This window comes from Misgurnus anguillicaudatus, chromosome 8 (genome assembly GCF_027580225.2).
Source record: "Misgurnus anguillicaudatus chromosome 8, ASM2758022v2, whole genome shotgun sequence".
In the NCBI taxonomy this organism is placed as follows: Eukaryota; Metazoa; Chordata; class Actinopteri; order Cypriniformes; family Cobitidae; genus Misgurnus; species Misgurnus anguillicaudatus.
The window spans coordinates 7,204,690-7,225,441 of NC_073344.2; the positions used below are offsets into that span (position 1 = coordinate 7,204,690).

The 20,752-nt window shown below is 35.8% G+C and overlaps 1 protein-coding gene across 4 annotated transcripts in view; it reads right to left on the reverse strand.

The window, feature by feature from the left end:
• Positions 1-19,627, reverse strand: part of dnajc6 (DnaJ (Hsp40) homolog, subfamily C, member 6) — a 45,963-nt gene extending 26,336 nt beyond the window's left edge. For 2 of the 4 annotated variants that reach the window (XM_055212593.2, XM_055212591.2), the window contains exons 1-4: positions 12,888-13,305; positions 6,214-6,364; positions 3,067-3,116; positions 2,762-2,910 (exon numbers count right to left, since the gene is read on the reverse strand). In XM_055212593.2, the coding sequence (XP_055068568.1) occupies positions 2,762-2,910; positions 3,067-3,116; positions 6,214-6,364; positions 12,888-13,077 (540 nt within the window). In that variant the 5' untranslated portion in view covers positions 13,078-13,305. Of the gene's footprint in view, positions 1-2,761; positions 2,911-3,066; positions 3,117-6,213; positions 6,365-12,887; positions 13,306-19,326 lie in introns of those variants that run through there. The other 2 variants (XM_055212594.2, XM_055212592.2) reach the window with 2 other exon arrangements.
• Positions 19,628-20,752: the final 1,125 nt, after the last annotated feature.

Here is a 20,752-nt window from a genome sequence, read left to right on the forward strand (position 1 = left end):
TCAAATCACAACACACTAAACAAACTACACAATCAGAACTCGTTACGTATTTCTGAAGGAGGAACTTCATAGTACAAGGAAAACATCAGCCCATTTTTAGGACAGTGAAAACAGCGCTATACAGATAAAAACATTTTGTGAAAAATAATGCGTTTTTTTACACGTAAAACATGAACACATGTTATATTGCACACTGTAAACACAATCAAAGCTTCAAAAACACAGAAAAAATGGGACCTTTAAGGAGAGTACAAACAAAAAAGCTGCAAAACTGTGTATTTGTTTAATACATTTAAGTTAGTGTGATTTAGCAAGGCCTTTTGTTTTCTTTATTTTCATTATTATTATATTTTATTTATACATGTATTTTTGCTTGCATTTATGCATTGTTTTATTTATTTTGATTGTTGGTTCTATCTGCTCTTTTATAGTCTATGTTATTTTTGTATTTTTGTATATACCCTTTTCACTGAAATGTTTGTGTTCTTAAAAAAATGTGTTCGGTGCTATATGTGCTTTATGCGTCATGTCAAAATACATGCCTGCTGCAAACACGTCAAAAGGGTTTATGATAAAAGAGACACTCACGTTCGCGTAATACCCGCAAGACACTGGGTCACATTCACTAAGCATGCATATGCACAAATCTGTTTGTAAAATGTGCGTACGGTTCTTTTAACTTACAAATCATGATTTAACAAAAACTTTCATACTAAAATTTATTTTAAATGTATGCAAAAACGTAAGAACAACCACAAGTAGGGCTGTCACAATGATTAAATAATCGTCTTATCGCAATTGTTTGACCTCATCGCGATGATTTCAAATCACCGCAATGATTGCACAACTCTCTAAAAAACAGAAGGGGGAGCTGTAGCGCCTGTATGAACGAGATGGTATTAGATGGCGTTCCTTAAATGACAGTGTAATGCGATACATTGCAAATCCATTCAACACAGTGGGGAAAAAAGAGCATTTAAAGAAATGCTGCGGAACTTTGATAAGCAGTATGAACTATTTATCATTAAATAATTACTTTTAAATATATGTGTTATGTGTATTAATATTCACTGCTAGGTAAACCTAGATTTAATTTAAATAATCACAACAATGTATGAAAATTATTTCATGAACAAACAAAATATATGAGAATTAAATGTCAAAGCAATAAAATAGACAATTAATCATCATATCCGGCAAAAGTCAAAAACAGGCAATTAATTGTCATAATCGTCATAATTTATTAGGCAATTACCGTCAGCCAAATTTCATAATCGTGACAGCCCTAACCACAAGTGCGCAATAATCATGAACAAGGAAAAAGAATCCAATAATACATATCTGTGTTATATATTTTATATATTTTTCCTTGTTCATGATTATTGCGCACATGTGGTCTAAGTTGTTCTTACATTTTTGCATACATTTAAAATAAATTTTAGTATGAAAGTTTTTGTTGAATCAAAATTTATAGGTTAAAACATCTGTACGCATGCTTAGTGAATGAGACCCACTAACTTAAAGCAACAATATGTAGTTTTTTTTACCTTTAAATAATGTCTCTAAAATTATTTCAGTGATAGAACAATTCTTAACTGGACAAATTGTACTGTTGCTGCAACCTGAGCAGCTTCCTAGCTGCTACAAGCACACTCTGAAAGTGGCGGTGGAGGGTAGGAAACACAGCCCCGCCCCTCCCCCTGCCTGCAGAAGAGTGTCTAATACCAGGCACTGTTGCGCTTTTCAACCACATGGGGAGAGCTGTAAGTCAGTTTTACATGGAAACTACATAGTGTTGCTTTAGCAGTAAACTCTGATTACACGCGAGTACCTGGTAAACACAAGTGTCTCTTTTTTCATAAACACCTTTGAGGCATTTGCAGCAGGCTCGTATTTTGACATGACGTGTGGTGCACAAAGGTTCACATGATGCCCCAAACACTTATTTTGACATGACGAGCCACACACGACGGGCTAAATACATATTTTGACGAGCTTCGCATTGTGTGCCCTCGAAAAAGTCACCGACCGCCACTGTAGATAACTGTGTATAAAATCTGAAATGTCAGGAAAACAAGACTACTAGGCACATTTATGTAAATTATAAAACAAGAGAAGAACACAATAAGAGAAACAGTCAAATGTTTCTAAAGAGCAGGGGATTCATGTTAAAATCTTCAAAAGTATATATCAAGTAAATTTATATTAAAGTCAGACCCTTAAATAAATAAGAATAAATTATGCCAAAATGAACCCTGATGTCCTTTATAACTAAAGTAGATTATAAGTCATAATAAGCTGGAAATAGTTGAGTCATGCAGTTAATCCTAAAAGTTATTTAAAGGAACAGTATGTAGGATTGTGGCTAAAACTGGTACTGCAATCACACAACTGGTGGCCAATACACAAAATGACAACATAAACATCAATTGAGGGCTGCAACTCCACTTTTTAAATGACAATATCCTAACCAGACCACTGTTGTCAGTGATAAAAGTATTTGAAATGAAAATTATTTCTTAATGTCTAGTGACATATAAGGGCCATTTTATGATTAATTGATATAAATTAACTATCCTATAATTTATGCTAGTACAGTATGCTACACAAATGTCGGGGAAATTTGGATTTGACTTTGACTTTAAAAAGTCTTAAACTGTTGAACTAACTTTACAGTAAATCTGTAGTTTGCAAGGTGACCAGTAATGAAAAATGAAAGTATTTGCTTTTGAAGTCAGAAAGTTTAAAGCATAATGCTCACTCTGTTGGAGAACTTGGCTCCCCGATAGTTCCTCTGTGACAGGTTGAAAACAGTGTAGTGGTCGGCATGCCGTGAGTCCAGGAATGAGCGGATATCCTCTGTGTGGTTCCTGTAGCCCATCTCCACTGCTTCAGCAGGATATGACATCACTAGCAGACAGAAGAGACAATTAGGAGAGATCTTGGTAGCAATATCCAGTATGTGGCCAACACGAATTCTTCTACTGTATGAGCGCTTTTGGTAAACTAAGCTTTTAAACTGCTGCATTCCACTAAAGAAAGACTGATTTACATTAATTAACTCACCAATGATGCGTGTTGTGATGTAGGCAATGTCCAACTCTCCTTTTGTATATCTAAAGTACACACATATACATTGAAAGTCAATATTAACAGCAATAACATGCATTACAGTATATCCATAGAGATAATATATACAGTGGCAAGGAAAAAGTATGTGAACCTGATACTTATCTAGGTCACAACAATAGACAAAAACAAATAATCTGACAACCACACAGTTGATGGTATCCATTGACTTCCATAGTAGGAAAAACAATTACCATTGAAGTCAATGGGTATCGTCAACTGTGTGCTTCCTATCATTTATCAGAATATCTTCTTTTGTGTTCAACACAATAAAGAAACTCCTACAGATTTAGAACAACATGAGGATGAGTGAATGATGACAAAATTTGTAGTTTTTGGTGAACTATCCCTTTAAAAAACAACATGGTGTGTTAGTATACTGCAGGTTGACCTGATGGGTCACTCAGAGGTAAATTGTAACATTACATAAGTGCTTCATGCTGTGCCTTCTCATTAATGTCTAAATGCTTTCCTTTCAGCTAAGTGATAAATGCACATTGAATAGTTGAGGATTTCCGGATCCTCAGCTACTGCAATTCTTTATTAGAGTCCTTTGGATATTGCATCCAACTGTAAGACAGCTGTGACAAAGTGTAAACCGGGGCCTTCGGCTGTATCCAACAAAACATAATTTGTTGTCTTTAGAGTGCCCTTTACCCCATTGTTTACATACATAAGTACGTTTTCTTTCTTTATTTTCTATTATTCCTTTTTCCACCATTGCACTGTAGCTCCAGCATACATCATCCCATGTTACAATTATGTCACAAAGTAAAGAAAAAAGTGTGCCCATATGCATTCTTATAGGTATACTAACACATGCAAACACACATCTGGTTATTTCTATCACTATGAGGGCTTTGACTTCTTGTATAGTGAGCTATGAAAATATTATTTAGTCTGAATATGTCAAGTTTCAAAATGTAGAATATGTCAGGTTTTAGTAAAAAAAAATTGTCCCTATAATGTACATCAAATCAGTACACAGACACACCACTTGTGTTTCTGAACATTTCATAGATTTTGATTGGTTTACTATCAGGCTAATGATATTTTATCCCTACCCTTTAATCTAACCCCGACACAAGCCTAATAACATTATTACACGTAAAACAATGCACAAAGAGCACCTGTTACGCAAAATCCAGTTTTACAAGGTGTTTGGACATAAATGTGTGTTGGCAGTGTGAACACAACCACCCTACAATAATAATCTACTCACTCCTTCTTTTTAAACTCTTTCCCCACCAATGACAAGTTATTTTGTCAATTAAGAGAAAACGCTTCCTGCCAGTTTTTACAGCAATCTATATTATGATTCAAAAACAGAAAACTCTGTGTATGTTTTGATCATCGCTCTGAATCTGATCGCTAACAAAAGTCCTTTACAAAAATGCAATTATCTTAGTTTATCAAAATTTGGTACTTTTGAAGAAACCTACCCATTTTTGAGATGTGATAAAAGAGAACAAATGAAGATAGGATGAAACCTTTTTTCTTTTTCGTTTGTTTGAAAGCAGAGGGTCTGTTCTTTCATTTGATGTATTGTAAGTTTATATATTTATAGAAGAAAAATTTATTTTTTTTTTGACGTGGTAAGAGTTAATTAGACATGCTGTTTTGATTTTCTTGTTAATGTGATGTCACACTGATGAAGCTCCGCCCACGGCCACTGACTGACAGGCCTGCATCTGCCCTCAGCGAGTTGTACACTGTCCACAATATCGTAATAGTGAGATACTATTGTCTCAGACTGTGTTCAGGTCAGAGACAAAAACGGTTTGGCAAGATGAAAAAAATCAAAAATCTTTAAAAAACTTTTATCACGTTTTAAAAGCACGCATCAGGTTTATTTCAATGCACATAGTGTATTTATGTTAATTTTATGCAAAAAAAAATACATTTGCACCATTTTTATGAAAGTTAAGACTGAATGGACCTGAAAATGTCAAATGGTGTAACCGCCAACTGATCATCAATCAGTATCATTTTTTAGTTATTTCTAAATGTAAATTTTAATTCCTTTTTTGTAATATTTGTCTTGACATATGCTGAAAACAGCTCTGTTTTCTAAATAATCTTTGACAAATTATGTAAAAATGTATGTAAAAAAAATCATATATCACTGAACTAGATGATTATATTTTATTCCACATTTTTAATAAATATATTTATAGTTTTTTATTTTAAAAAATACTAGTTACACCAATTGACAGACCGGTTACACCACATTGACATTTTTACAATTATCCCCCAAATATTCTTTCAAAATAAAATAAAACCAGAAATTTTAGACTTGGTCCTCGAAAAAGAGAATGTATGCAAGTAATCTGCAAATTTATTTTGAAATTTTAACCCTTTTACATTTAATTGAACTATGGTTGTGCCGATAGACAATAGTATCGTGTATCGACGTGTATCAGACATACAGCCAATAGTGGGCTTTTATGACGATAGTTGGCAATGATTAATATTATTATCATCATAGTTTCACATTAACATGCACATTCCGTGCTTTTCCTCGCATTAGAGGGTTTGTGGGATTCACTTTGCGCGAGAGAGCTTGTAACACACGCAGATTCATTCTCACATGCACCTGGACTTAATGCGCGCATCTTGGACTCTTGCTCGCATATGAAAGCGCATGGCATGGACTCCTTCTAGCACTTGAAAATGCACTTGAATATATCGCCCAACGCTAAATTCAACCATACGGACACAAAATAATTAACGTCACGTCATTGACCCGTTCACAGAAATCAGATTAACTGAAAGCGCTCACTGTCTTTTTTGGTAAGGTAGTGAGAAACAGTAGCTCATTTGCATTTAAAGGTACAGACACAAAAACAGCATGTTTTTGCTGCCACCCAAATAGGGGCATTTCGGATCCACAAGTCAAACCTACAGTACCACACACTGTACCACATCAATTCCATTTAAATAGCTAATTAAAATGGCAACATATTTATGTTAAACAAAACCCTATCCCTACAAGAAAACACTTTACATGTTCAGAATAGGTTAAACTTGAGACGCACACACTTGAAACACATAAACAAATTGAGAAAAACATTGAGGACTTACGTGGCTACTTGATTCATAACCTTGGTTGAGGTGTCTTTGATAGTGTCTTTTAGGTTGTCCTTAATGTTGCTGAAGAACTTTCCAGCACCTCCTTTAACCATATCAAAAAGTCCCCCTCCGTAGTTCCCGTCCATATCTGAAGATGAAGGGCCTTCAAATGAGCAGAATTTATATCTTACAACACACATGCAGATGGGCCACCACAAACACACAATGTCACAAGACTAGTGATGGACCGAAATGACTAGTGATGGACCGCATGAATATAACATGCAATGACATGCAATGACTAGTGATGGACCGCATGAATATAACATGCAATGACTTGGTGAGCATGCTAATGCAACACTGCAAAAAAAATAAAATAATAATAATATACCATGCAACAGACAAACATTAAACATCAATAATGTGGATGTCTCATGCTGCAGTACAAGCAGGAATCACTGAAAATTACAAAATTGGAAAATACCTCCATTCTTTACTATATACACTACAAAGCAAAGCTGGTCCACAAACCCTAAACCTGGATGCTTTAATACATTAATGAAACTTAGAAAGCCCTCATAAATAACCTCAGTAATCATAAATGCTACACAGATGCTATGCAAGCTTAATGTGCATTAAATAATATGGGTTTTGCGTATAAGCAAAATAAAAAGAGGAAAATATTAAACATCTGGATTAAACATCCACCATATAAAACCACAACCAAATGGCCTAATATTTAAAGAGTCATGCTTGCAACCTAAAGGTCACTGGTTTAATTCTTATGGTCAGCAGGAAGCAACTGTGGTGCAGGCACCTTTCCCCAATTGCACCCAGGCAGTGCAGTGAATGGCTGCCTACAGCAACTACTCACTGGATGGGTTAAATGCAGAACCACTACAAGTATGGGTTACCATACATTGGCAATTATGTGTGGTGGAGGATGTAGGAGATGAGGACAACTCCAAAATAAATGTAAACTTTAATAATGCTACTTAAACACAGCAAGCAGGGTTACACAGACCCACCTAACATCAACAAGAACAAAAAAGACTGGTGAAAACAGGGGAGCTTAAATACAATGGAAGTTATGAGGATGATGGCTGGCAGGTGAGGATAATGACAAATATGGAACAGGTGAGGGAGCGTGAAGGATCATGGGAAGTAGAGTTTCTAGGGGGATTACTGGTAAAACAAAGGGAAACAGGCAGGCAGACAGATTGGGGTGGTAAAAACTACATCTATCAGTGAGAGTCAAACTTGGAGTCACTCTGCTACAGCTTCTGAACTTATCAATTCATAGACTTTACTTTTACATATTTGCTGTTATATATTTGCTTATCCATTCAGACAAACCAACTGTACCACAAATTGAGCTACAAACCTATATCAGTTTTTATCATAATTATATAGAAAGGGACAAAATCCTCGAAAATAAACATTATGTAAAATGTCAAAATTTTCTGAATTATCTCACATAACTCTTTAAACTTAAATAATTGTGACCATATCTGTAAAACTAATTACTAAACATATAGATGGGTTGCACGGCGACGTCATAAACTGGTTGCGTGCGCAACCGAGAGGCAGAAAGAAGAGACGTGCATTGTGTTGTAGGCTAGTAGCAGTGTCTGTAAGTCAAAATGCCAAGGATTTGTTGCGTGGAAAATAGTACCAACAGAGTCAGTGCCTGATGTTAAAGGATTAGTCCATTTTCTTAAAAGAAAAATCCAGACAACCTACTCACCACCATGTCATCCAAAATGTTGATGTCTTTCTTTGTTCAGTCGAGAAGAAATTATGTTTTTTGAGAAAAACATGAATTTTTCTAATTTTAATGGACTTTAATAGAGCCCAACATTTAATACTTAACTCAACACTTAACAGTTTTTTTCAACGGAGTTTCAAAGGACTATAAACAATCCCAAACGAGGCATAAGGGTCTTATCTAGCGAAACGATTGTAATTTTTGACAAGAAAAATAAAAAATATGTACTTTTAAACCACAACTTTTCGTCTAGGTCCGGTCCAGCGCGACCTAACAAAAATGCGTAGTGACGTAGGGAGGTCACGTGTTGCATATATAAAACGCACATTTGCGGACCATTTTAAACAATAAACTGCCACAAAGACATTAATTAGTATCAGTTGACATACAACAATATAGGAAAGGTCCTCTTTCAAGACGCTTGTAAAACTTTAAAACTTTATAAACGGAGTTTCGCGTTCGTCCTCTGTGACCTCTTGACATCATGACGTATTGCGTGGGGTCAGCTGGCGCATCACGACCGGATCTACATGACGAGAAGTTGTGCTCCAAAAGTGCATACTTGTTATTTTTATTGTCAAAAATGACAATAGATGCGACTATTACGTTACTAGCCTAACATTATAATTCATACATGTATCACAGTAACACTGCAAAAATAAAGACAGAAAAACAGATACAACTAAAATTAAGTTTTATTTATATACAAACAATAAAGAACGCTTTAATAATTAAGGTTGTTGCAGTAGCGGATCAGCTCACCAAGCGGGCTTTCTGCCTCCTGGATGCGCGCGCACTCTGTAATGTTTGTAAACCTGCAACCCGTCTATAGTGACTGATATTTATATATAAATGCATTGTTTACTGTAGTATACGAAAACTCAAAACACTTCCTGTTTGAAAGATGTTTCATCTATTAAAGTCTGTGTTTATTTACATGAATTTGCACATTAATTCAAGCCTGTATGCTTTTTGTTATTGATGACAGACAAAAAAAACACACCATATTATACATCATAAAAGTATTGATATTTTACAATGCTTTTTTTAGAAAGACCGATTAATCAGTTGATTTTTTTAGTTTAATTTATCTGTTTTGATGGCAAAAATCCAATGCTTAGAGGTCTTCTGAGGGTAATCTGTGCGGTGTTGTTGTAGAAATATCCATATTTAAAACTTTATAAACGAAAATAACTAGCTTCCGGTAATGCCGCCATCACTCCTCTGTATTCAGGAGAGAGTATCAGCGTAGTGTACGCACTTTTCTTAGTGACGTATGACAAATGCGGAGAGCGAGGGCACAGAGCAGCAGCAGAGAAACCTCCGTAAACTGCGTACGCTCTTACCTTTAATGCTGACGCGATTAAGATGGCGGCGCTACCGGAAGCTAGTTATTTTCATTTATAAAGTTTTAAATATGGATATTTTTACAACAACACTGCACGGATTACCCTCAGAAGACCTTTGTATATCATCCAGGAGCCGTTTGGATTTCTTTGGGGAAGGATATATGCAATTTTTTGTACTTGAAGGAGGTGGACCCCATAACTTTACTGTTTAGCTGCTGAATGATATAAGACATTTTCTAAAATAACTGAAAATGTGTTAGTCTGACTCTGAAAAATGATGGACATATGCATCTCGGACGGTTTCGGGGTGAGTAAATCATGGGTTTACTATCATTTTTGTCCGAACTATCCCTTTTAGTTAAAAATAAAAAAAACTATATGCAGCTGTTGGCTAGATTAACATAAGCAACAAATCAAAATCTGATTTCAGTTCTTTTTGTTATCACTGCAATGCATCTTTTGTTATTTTGATAAGATAATCATTAGTGTTAAAACAAAAGCAAATATAGTACAAGACTACACATATAATATACATTTGTGTAATTTCAATGTTACCTGTGGGAATATTTCACAGAAATATTTACTTCAATACTTATTAATATAATACATTTTTATTTATCCATTGAATAAATTTAGCACATTTTCATGGTTTAGTTTTATTACTTTTGTAAACATTTCAGCACTGTTTCACTTCGAATGTCATGTTTGTTTTCTGTCGATGAATCGGTTATCGGTATCGGTATGGACCAACCTAATTATCGGTATCTGTAAAATCCACTATCGGTCGACTACTACTTTTTCTGAAACATTATTTTGCTCAAAAATACATAATTAATATAATTAGTAAATTACAAATATATTTATTAACTATGGCTGTTTTAGTGAATATGATGAACCAGCCTGATCTCATCAGAATTCGTACATATTTTACAAGTTGGCTAATTCGTATAAATTCATATGAAGTTATTAGTGCAAAAACCTACGATTCTCATACAAAAAACAACAACGAAACCCAACCCCTAACCCCGCACCTAACCCCAACATCACAGGGGTCCAGGCAAATCATTCAAAAACTTACAAATGTGGTTGTATGAATTAATATGAATTAGCCAACTCGTAAAATATGTACGAATTCTCATGAGATAGCGTTGAATGAACTCTGTCAGTCATTTAATAGCCACTGATTTCTCGTAACATCACGCAAAAGAAAAAAGTACATAATGTGGTAATACTTTGATTTTGAATACTTTGAAACGGTAAAGAACCCACTTGTTGTTGTTGCTAGCAGAGCTGGGTGGCCTGGCATTGCTTTAATAGTGGGCCAGAGAGAGTGGGCTTCCTGTCAGACTTGCCATTAAGGTACAGAGGAGAATGAGCAAATACACAGGGGTGCAACTGACTTCAAAGTGCAAGGCTGACAGAGCACAGAGACTCTAAACTCCTACCAATGTCCTTTTGAACCCACAAAGAATGCAAGAACACTTGTTTGTGTGTCACAGAGACATGTTGATGTTTTTATTTTACAAAACGTCCATTTATGTTAACATTTTCCGGTCACAATGATTGAATTAGATCAATGGATGCATAATATAAAGCATGGGTTCCTGACACATTTTTCATAGCACTATTTAATTCTTCTTTAAACCTACACCTGTGAGTCACTGAGAGCCTGTGACATGCAGCCCCCTGTGTGTGTTTGTGCGAAAAATTGTGCACTTGTGTGTCTTGTTACAAGACCTAACTGACTTTTCAATTATAGATCACCTCCAGGCCGAAACAAAGCTAATGCTATTTTTCAACCAACAACAATTCAAAACTCTTTTAATATTTCGAGTGAATTATTATGAAGCTAAATGAATGGTGTGTTATTATTTATTTGATTAAAGGGACATTCCACTTTTTCTGAAAATACGCTCATTCTCCAGCTCCCATTGTGTCAAACATTTGATTCTTACGGTTCTGGAACCCATTCAGCCGATCTCCGGGTCCGGCGCCAGCACCCTCAGCATAGCTCAGCACAATCCACCGAATCTGACCAGACCACTAGCATCGCGCAAAAAACATCCAAAGAGTTTCAATATTTTTCCTATTTAAACTTGACTCTTCTGTAGTTACATTGTGTACGTGGATGCGAAATATAAAGCATGGGTTCGTGACACATTTTTCATAGCACTATTTAATTCTTCTTTAAACCTACACCTGTGAGTCACTGAGAGCCTGTGACATGCAGCGCCCTGTGTGTGTTTGTGCGAATAATTGTGCACTTGTGTGTCTTGTTACAAGACCTAACTTTGTGTACTAAAACCAACAGAAAAAAGTTGTGATTTTCTAGGCAGATATGGTTATGACTATACTCTCATTCTGGCGTAAGAATCAAGGACTTTGCTGATGTAACATGGCTGCAGCAGGCGTAGTGATATTACGCACTGCCCGAAAATAGTGCCCTGCCATTGAAAGTAACCAAGGAGACTATTTTCAGGCAGTGCGTAATATCACTACGCCAAGTCACTGATTATTACGCCACTTTAAGAGTATAGTTCCTAGCCATATCTGCCTACAAAATCACAGCTTTAAATTTTCTGTTGGTCTTAGTACACGATGTAACTACAGAAGAGTCAAGTTTTAAATAGGAAAAATATCTAAACTCTTTGGTTATTTTTTAGCACAATGCTAATGGTCTAATCCGATTCAATGGATTGTGCTAAGCTATGCTAAAAGTACTAGCGCCAGACCCGGAGATCAGCTGAATTGATTTCAAAACGGTAAGAATCAAATGTTTAACTCTAGAGGAGCTGGAAAATGAGCATATTTTCAAAATAAGGGGAGTGTCCCTTTAAATATTTTAGAATGCCTTTCTAAATGTATGAATTCATCTACTTTCCAATACAATGCACAAAACAAAAGCATCCAGGCTTGCATTAGAAATACATTTATCATTGTTATAGTTTATTAAAAAAAAAAGATTATAATGGTGCTCTGAGACAATTTGATCCTACAGTACATTACAAATCCCATGCACATCAAAATATAGTCTATTGAGTATGAAATGTTACATTTCGCTCTCTTATACCCCACACACAAATACAAATATTTTATAGACTAAAGCAGGCAACGGCTGAGACTAAAAGACTTGACACTAGCTCATCCTCGTAAAAAGCCAGCTCTCATTCCAGACCACTGCAGCAAAGCAGCAGTAAACCCAGTAAACAGTCCCTCTAAACTCTTTCTCACAAACTGCAGTCTTAATTCAAGACCCAACTACATGACAGTGACAAGCTGACAGCGATTTATCCAGAAACAACTTAAAATGCATATCGTGTACATTTTAAGCGTGTGTTTTTGGCGTTGCTGACGCTAATCAGTTGAGCTGCAGGAATACAAAATGCGACCACGCTGACTCTGACAAATTATCATGACACAGCACACACACAGACGAGACGACGTGAAAGATGCCTTAAACATTCCCATCGCCATTTAGCATGCCTAAAACACATACGCTCTGTTTCATGCATACAACACGACGAAGCGGTTGGCCTGCACGCGCCATCCCATTGTCTACGTACACATACCTGAGCTGTCCATGGTGCTGTAGTCGTCCTGTCGCGGCGGGCCTGTCTTCGCGCTGCCAAGGGTTACCGCCGTCAAACCGCCTCCGCCGCTTCGTCCCCCGGTGCTGAAGTCTCCGCTGCTATCGACCAACTGCAAAGATTCGTAGCCATCGTAACTGCTCTTTTTCTTGTAGCCACCTAGCAGGCTCATTAGCACAACTGGAAATCACATAGACGTGCGACAACGACGGTTTCACGATTCTAGATGAATACACATGTTATGTGTAAGCGAGGGATGTCGTTTCCAGCAGGCTGCCCGCTACATACGACCGCTGGCTGGAGGAGAGAAGAGGGCGGTGTATCATCCAGCACCGCATTTACTACGCTGCACACACGCGGGGCCAGGCAGCCAATCATTGCCGCCGGATTAGATCTGACTCTGCGGCCAGAAGAAACATCCATGATAAAAGTGCCTGTTTAGATTAGGTTACTTCTATTGGTTAAATTTATAAATATTTTACAATATGAAGAATGGAGAATATCAAAATGGGACTTGTACTGCATAACAAGTGCTTATGGCGTATAAATCAAAACAAAGCCAACATTTTCCTAAATCGTTCTATGTTTATCATATGCTCATTATGCAAAACCATTATTAAATATTAAAAATAATTAATTATTAATGTATTCATATTGCATTTGACTGTTGTTAAGAGTTTGCATTGTTTTCTTTTCCCAGCACTGTGCAGGCAAATAGACATCTATTGCCTTACAGTTTATGGGTGACCCTGATGTAGTGTTCAGTCCTTTGCCAGTGCAAGTCAGGCAGTCCAAGACTTCCTCTTGGAAGGATGATTGATGTCTGGTTGAGCTACTTGATGCTTCCCTTCACGGCCCTATTGCTTGGCAGCCAATGGTGCCGCATACTTTCTCATAAGAGAGCTGCATCCTGGGCAACACTTAGAAAAGAGTGAGACTGAGATCACAGCATGTAGGAAGTGTCAAAATAAGAAAGGCTCTGGTTGTTGTCTACCATAAAGTACCAATTTAACGCTAGCTCTAATTCATCACATTACCTTCACTCGTATAAGGATGATCAATAAACCTGACCTCGGGTCAGCTAGAGGACGTTTTTTGGGCACTTGAAATGCAAACTTTCAGAGACAATTTAATGGCATTGCCTAAATCCAATATTACAACTTGAAGGAACACTCTTAAAGAAGGTGTGCTTTAAAGGTTCTTTACTGCGATGCCTATGAGGAACCTTTATTGGATTCTCAAAGAACCATAGTTCTAAGAACCATTTCCTTAATACATTTTTATAATCTGAAGAACCTTTTATCACCTTAAATAACTTTTTGGGAAACAGAATAGGTTAAAGGTGCTTTAAATAACCATTTAGACAGAAAAGGTTCTTCTATGGCATCGTGAAGGAAGGCGGAAGGTCAATAGCATGAATGTCAACATGATAACTAAAAGAAGCACCTAAAAGTATAAACATGCACTTGATATTTTTTAAATCATACAGAAGGGGCAACAATCACTATCAAAGGTAATTTAAATAGAGTAGTAAAACTACTCTTCTGTGCAATACCTTTTAATGAAAAGCTTAGGCCTGGCATAGGAGTTAATATTATACTTACACAAGGTTGCTTTTTAACTCATCTTGTGATCATTTTCATAGCCTGTAACTTGTAAATGTCTTATAATCTCTCACCGACAGCTTATTTACATGAGTCTTTACACAAATCGCAGTCCACAACAGTTTAAGATTCTGCTATCATATCTATTAGATGGAAGGGTTTTAGCTTATACAATATGTATATTTACTGTTAGAAAAAATAGTCAAAAATGGTCCCAAGTTCTCACTGGGGCTGTACCCTTTAAAAAGATCATAATATGCAGTGTTGGGGTAACGCATTAAGTAACGTGCATTATGTAAAAATATTACTTTTCTGAAGTTACGAGTAAATGAACACATAAATATTTGAGTTACTTTTTTACAAAAAGTAATGCGAGTTACTTTTCAGTTTAATTAATTACATTTAAAAATAAAATAATGTACTGAATTAAACTGAACATATTAACGTAGAATTACGCACTCTGTGCACCTGAGCGGGAGTTTAAGTTACGGAGATGGCATGCTAGAGCTTGACATTTTTGTGATCATAAAAAACATCTGCAAGGCCTGAAAAAGATTTAAGCCTCAGCCAAGTAAGTAAAAGTAATGCAAAAGTAACTTAAAGAAACATAATTATTACTTTTACGTAATTAGTTACTTTTTTGGGGAGTAACTTAATATTGTAATGCATTACTTTTAAAAGTAACTTTCCCCAACACTAATAATATGTACCATTTAAAAGCGGAGTCCACGATGTTTGAAAAACGCGTTGGAAAAGGAGACAGGCCGACTGCCAAAACACACTTATAGCCAATCAAATCAAATCAAAGGTCGGGTTGCGTATGTGTGGGGCGGGTCAATCAACAGAAGGTCCAGATTCTATTGGGGTAGGGGCGTGTTTGTCTGGGTGATTTCAAATATCAACATTGCCTTTCAAACATCGTGGACTCCGCCTTTAAGTACAGATATGTATACTTGTATGTTGGTATATGTACAGTAGGAGAGAGCGGGGTAAGTTTTCACACTTTTCACACTGTCTAACATTTATTGAGCATTATACATCACAGTGGTATGTATATGTTGTATTCATTCCATTTTCATATCTTATTTCATTACCGAGTTGTAGACTGTTGAATAGAGAATGTTCACTTGTCACACTAGATTATCTAAAAATAAGAACACAACTTAATTGTGATTATTGATTTTAATTTTTTAATTTAACCCCTACGCTGTCACCCACCCCTTTTAAGTGTGTGGGGGAAATTTGATGTGCACATTTAAATTAATATAACTCTGGCATTTTTTGTCTAGAAGCCTAATCTTGGTCTTGTTTTAAAGAAGACAATTTAAGGTTTTTCCAGTGAAGTGTCTGGATATGAAAATATTAAACAGAAAAAATGTTATAGCAGTTTAAATTTCTTTTAATAAATAAAAATAATTCCATAACATATTAATTTTATAAATAAAACTATAAAAATGTAAAGATTTCAAAAAAGAAATAATGCAAAAATGAAGCCATAAGTCTCAAGTTGTTGTGATTCAATTTTCAAGGTAAAATCACAAAAAATGAGGTTTGTGTGACTTTTTTTGTCGTTTTACCAACAAAGGCCACTAGGTGTCAACGGGTTGCTGTATACTCTTGCTGCAAATTAATAAATAACTGTCACTGCATTATTATTACTGCTAAAATGTTTTGAAATATGAAAACTACAGTCTTGGAGCTTTCCAATGATATATAGTTTGTCAACATTTTTGAAGATTTATAATATGATATTAGACTTATGAATATATAAAGTTAATATGGATTCCTATGGGTGATGGGGTCATGTAACTAAAAACTGTCACTACATTATTTCTATCATCAGATGACCTTGAAATATGAAAACTACATTCTGAGAGCTTTCCAGTGATATATAGTTTATCAAGATTTTTTAGGTTTAGAGTAGGGGTTTAGTGTTATAAATATGTAAAATCAAATTGGGCCTACATGTTTGCCCGTGACATTTTAGAAACTGAGTCTTACTACGTCATATTCTCCCAAAATGGTGAGGATATATGAAAACTACACTCTTAGAGCTTTCCAATGATATATAGTTTGTCATGATTGGATAAGAATTCACATGGAAAACACTGAAGTAAACGTAGGCGCCCCGCTGGCAAGACAGTGACATTTAGCAGGATATTAATGTTTTGAGGCGCACTCTCTTCATAAATGAATCAATTACTCTCCCTTCATAATTTATTTTATTAAACACTGCTGAAATATGTATTCTAGAGGCTTAGACCTTTCCAACAATATATAGTTTGTAGTGATAGATTATCATTTACCTCAACAATATTGAAGTAAATACAGGTGTCCCGTGTACGGGACGGCGACAGTTAAGGGTTAAACCAGATCTGGAAATATTAAACGCGGGGTGCGTGATTTTTGAAAAACAATTTGGAAAAGGGAGGCGGGCCAACTACAAAAACACACTTGTAGCCAATCAGCAGTAAGTGTCTACTAAGCCTGGGTTGCATATGTGGGGCGGGTCTATCAAATGAAGGTCCAGATTATATTGGGGTAGGGGCGTGTTTGTTTAGGTGATTTCAAATGTTAACATTGGCTTTCAGAGATTGTGGACCCAGCCTTTAACCCTAGAACTTTTCATAATGCGCTTAACCCTGGGTTATCGTCGTTCTAAACGCTGCTTTTAACCCTAAGTTTAGGATTGTTTTACACTTGTAATTTAAACGCGGGGTTATGAAACCCTGCTAGCCCTTCTTTTGCATTCCGGTGCCAAACGCACACAGTGTGATACAAAGCAGGGTTAGAATGTTAGGACCACGATTAAACACAGCTGAAGCTGCTAATCAAGGTGTTCAGTGTTGCTTAATTAGTACAGACAGGCGTAGAAGCAGGGTATCAGACACCTGACCTATGGTTTAGGAATGCACAGTGTGAAACGTCAGATTATGAATATCCAGGGTTTTCTCTTAACCCCTGGTTAAGTACGAACAGTGTGAATGTGAAACAGATAACCCAGTATTCCGTTAACCTGGGGGTTTATAATAACCCGGTGTTTAGAATAACCCATGGCTAACTATTTCCAGTGTGCAAAGCGTGTGACAACTTGCCCCAAAATCATTGAGACATGTGTGCTAATGTTGGCTAAATCTCAAGGTTAGCTCAACATAGCACATCAGCTAAAGTATCAAAATACATGTTATTGTCTCCTCTATTTTGTGCAAAATAATAATGTTTAAAATTCATACCTAGCAAGGTTGTATTGCATAAAATTTAAAGTGCACATTTTTTACATTTTAAACCAAAAAATAAGAAAATTGTGCTAACGTCAGATTAGAGCGATCTTGACCACATGTGAACACATTTAAAGTCGACTATAGAAGTCGTCACAGAAAGTGGCTATTTGATTTTTAAGATAGATCTTCTAGTGTTGGAGTTATGAACAGAACTTACCCATGTGACAACTTACCCCGCTCTCCCCTAGATCTAAGGTTCATGAACTCTTTAGGTGAAAATGTGTACTTTCTGAAAGGGTACAGCCCAATGACAGCTGGGGTACCTATTTTGACAATTTTTTCTGAAACTGTATATTATCTTTGTTGTGAAAATGTAAACCAAACCTTTCGCAGACTAGAATCCAAACAACAAGAGACAGAGATTTGTTTTTCCTTAAGCTTTCTTTTGAATTTTTAATTAAGTAGTGGCCTTCACATTTACAAACTGCCATCTTTATACTACAATTCCATCTTTATACTACAGTGCTGCACAAAGCTCAAACACGTGATTTAGTTTTCATGACAGGTTAATATGCTAACTGAATGTAGTGGACTTAGATCAATAGCTGAGCTTGGATTACTTGTAAACATAATAAAAATGAAGTTTTAGTAGCTTGCTAGAAATTGGATGAGATTACTTGTAGTGCCACAACAATATGCAATAGGCTACTCCAATAATACTGATGTTAGTTTATTGGTTATTCTTAATTTAGCTGACTGACGTATGACATCATCAGTCTGTGAGAACGCGCAATTTCCATGGAAACGGAGGCCCTTCCGCTCAGCTCCATGATGATGCAAGGGATTTCCCTTAACCTTTAATACCGTCATAAATTCACCTTGTGCTTAACACATGAAAAGCCATAAACACAGACCACAGCTCTCTCGTTATCATTGCTAGAGCATTCAGGATTTTTTATTAAACACTCTCTAGTGAGAAATATAGTATATGACATATAGCATCAAACAATTAATTTAATCAATTTAATATAATAACTTACAGTACATCTAACAGTAGTGTTGAACCAAAACGAACGCGCAAATGAGATGGTAAATAGTAATCAGAGCATATTTCTTCTATAAATAACCTTGTCACTGTGCAGTGTCTATTTTGTCAAGTATCTTCTGTAGAAATCAGTTGACAAGAACATTAAAAACAGATGAGGACTAGCCCAGATGAGACAATCTCCTCAAACGCATCCGTCAAAACGCGTAAGATCAGCTGATATGGTTGTCGTGACTAATATAGCTTAATGCTTTTTTAAAGCAGGCCTGTCGTTAAACTGACCAAAAGCGATGATTCGTTGCAATGATGCTGCGGTAAACAGACCATAAAAAAAATAAAAAAAATCCTTATGTCACTATAGACAACGTGATGCTAATTTAGCAATGCAGATAAAGAAGAAATATAGCCTCCTGGTTAGCATCATCACCGTAGACACGACGTTTTATGTAATAAAACCATTTCATTGGGAAAGCTGGAAGCGGTCCCATTCATACGACAACCTCTATCAATATTCACGCTCAAATTATTTATAAACAGCTATTCCTCCCTACCTTTCGATGCACTGCCTGTCATTCTCCGATGTCCCAGCTGATGTCAGAACAGCTGACCTTTCATTTGTCATTCATTGCCTGTCAAAGGTCAGACTGGCGCTCGTCCCCGTGAATAGAGCTGTTTTCGAAGCGCAGCAGAGAGCTACATCAGCACCAAATCAGTGCATTTGCCTAACCCACACCGATCATTCATTTAATTTACCTAGATCAGCAAATAGATTTACAATATATATTTTTCGTAATGTTTATATGCTTTACTATTGTTTTTGTTTTGCAATAAATCGTTCATTATTCTCAGTGTACGAAATATCAAGTTGTACATAGGAAATCCCGGACTGGAATACAAAAATTGACTCCTCAAATCTATTTCTGTACATTTTGTATTTTTTCTTGTGACATTGGGTAATCGTTTAACTATAACTATTCTTCTCAATGATAATGGTTATAGATGTGTTTGTGTGTACCGTGTTTGAACGCCTCCGTGTTTAAATACACTTCTGGACTTCCGTGTTACATCAAACCGCTACAGATGGCGGCCGTATCCGAAGGCTGCAGCCTCTGGAGGTTGCATATGCAGGCTGCATACGTCATCAAGCTTGGTTTATTTTAGTTAACGGAATTTTACATTCGCAAGTCATAAACATATTACAACAATTTACGATTAGCTAAGAATAATATTAAACTTTGTAATTGTTAATATTCTGAAAGTAGACTGTCTTGATGACGTATGCAACCTGCAAATGCGACCTACGGAGGCTGCAGCCTTAAATATTAATTTTACGTTACTTGAGCGTCTGCCTATTATAATATCCATCATGAGATTCGTATATTCATATATCAAATTAATTTAATTAAAAAAAGAAACTATTTAAACTGTTACAGAATTAAATCGAGATAATCGAAGTAATTTTGAGTACACATGCTGTCACGATTTGGCGCTTACAATCACGTTCTCACTTTGTCCAAATAAATCTTACGCCAAATATAATTTTCCTTTAGTCAGTATGGAGCCTAATTGTTTCGATTACACTCCAAACATTCCCAATTGGACAGGAACTAGCTTATTATAGTTATTTGGACGTTTTTTTTTTTTTAGAAAAACAGCTTTTTCAGTTTAATTAACATTAATTTATTAATTAATTTATTAAGTTGTCATGCAAATTTTAAATATGTTTTTTCACTTTATAAACTATTAATACACATTTTCTATTTAATGGAAAAAATGTAAATTCGTATAAATTACTTACAAACTGTATACACACATCACATGAACACATTTTGCTGTTGCACTTTGGAGAATTATGTTTATGAAACAATTAAAATATTTAAAGTCCAAAACGACAATATCTATTAAATATTACAGTTACTGAGATTAAAGAGACTCATTCAAGTTTTTTTTTTTTTTGAGAAAATAACTTTATTTAGT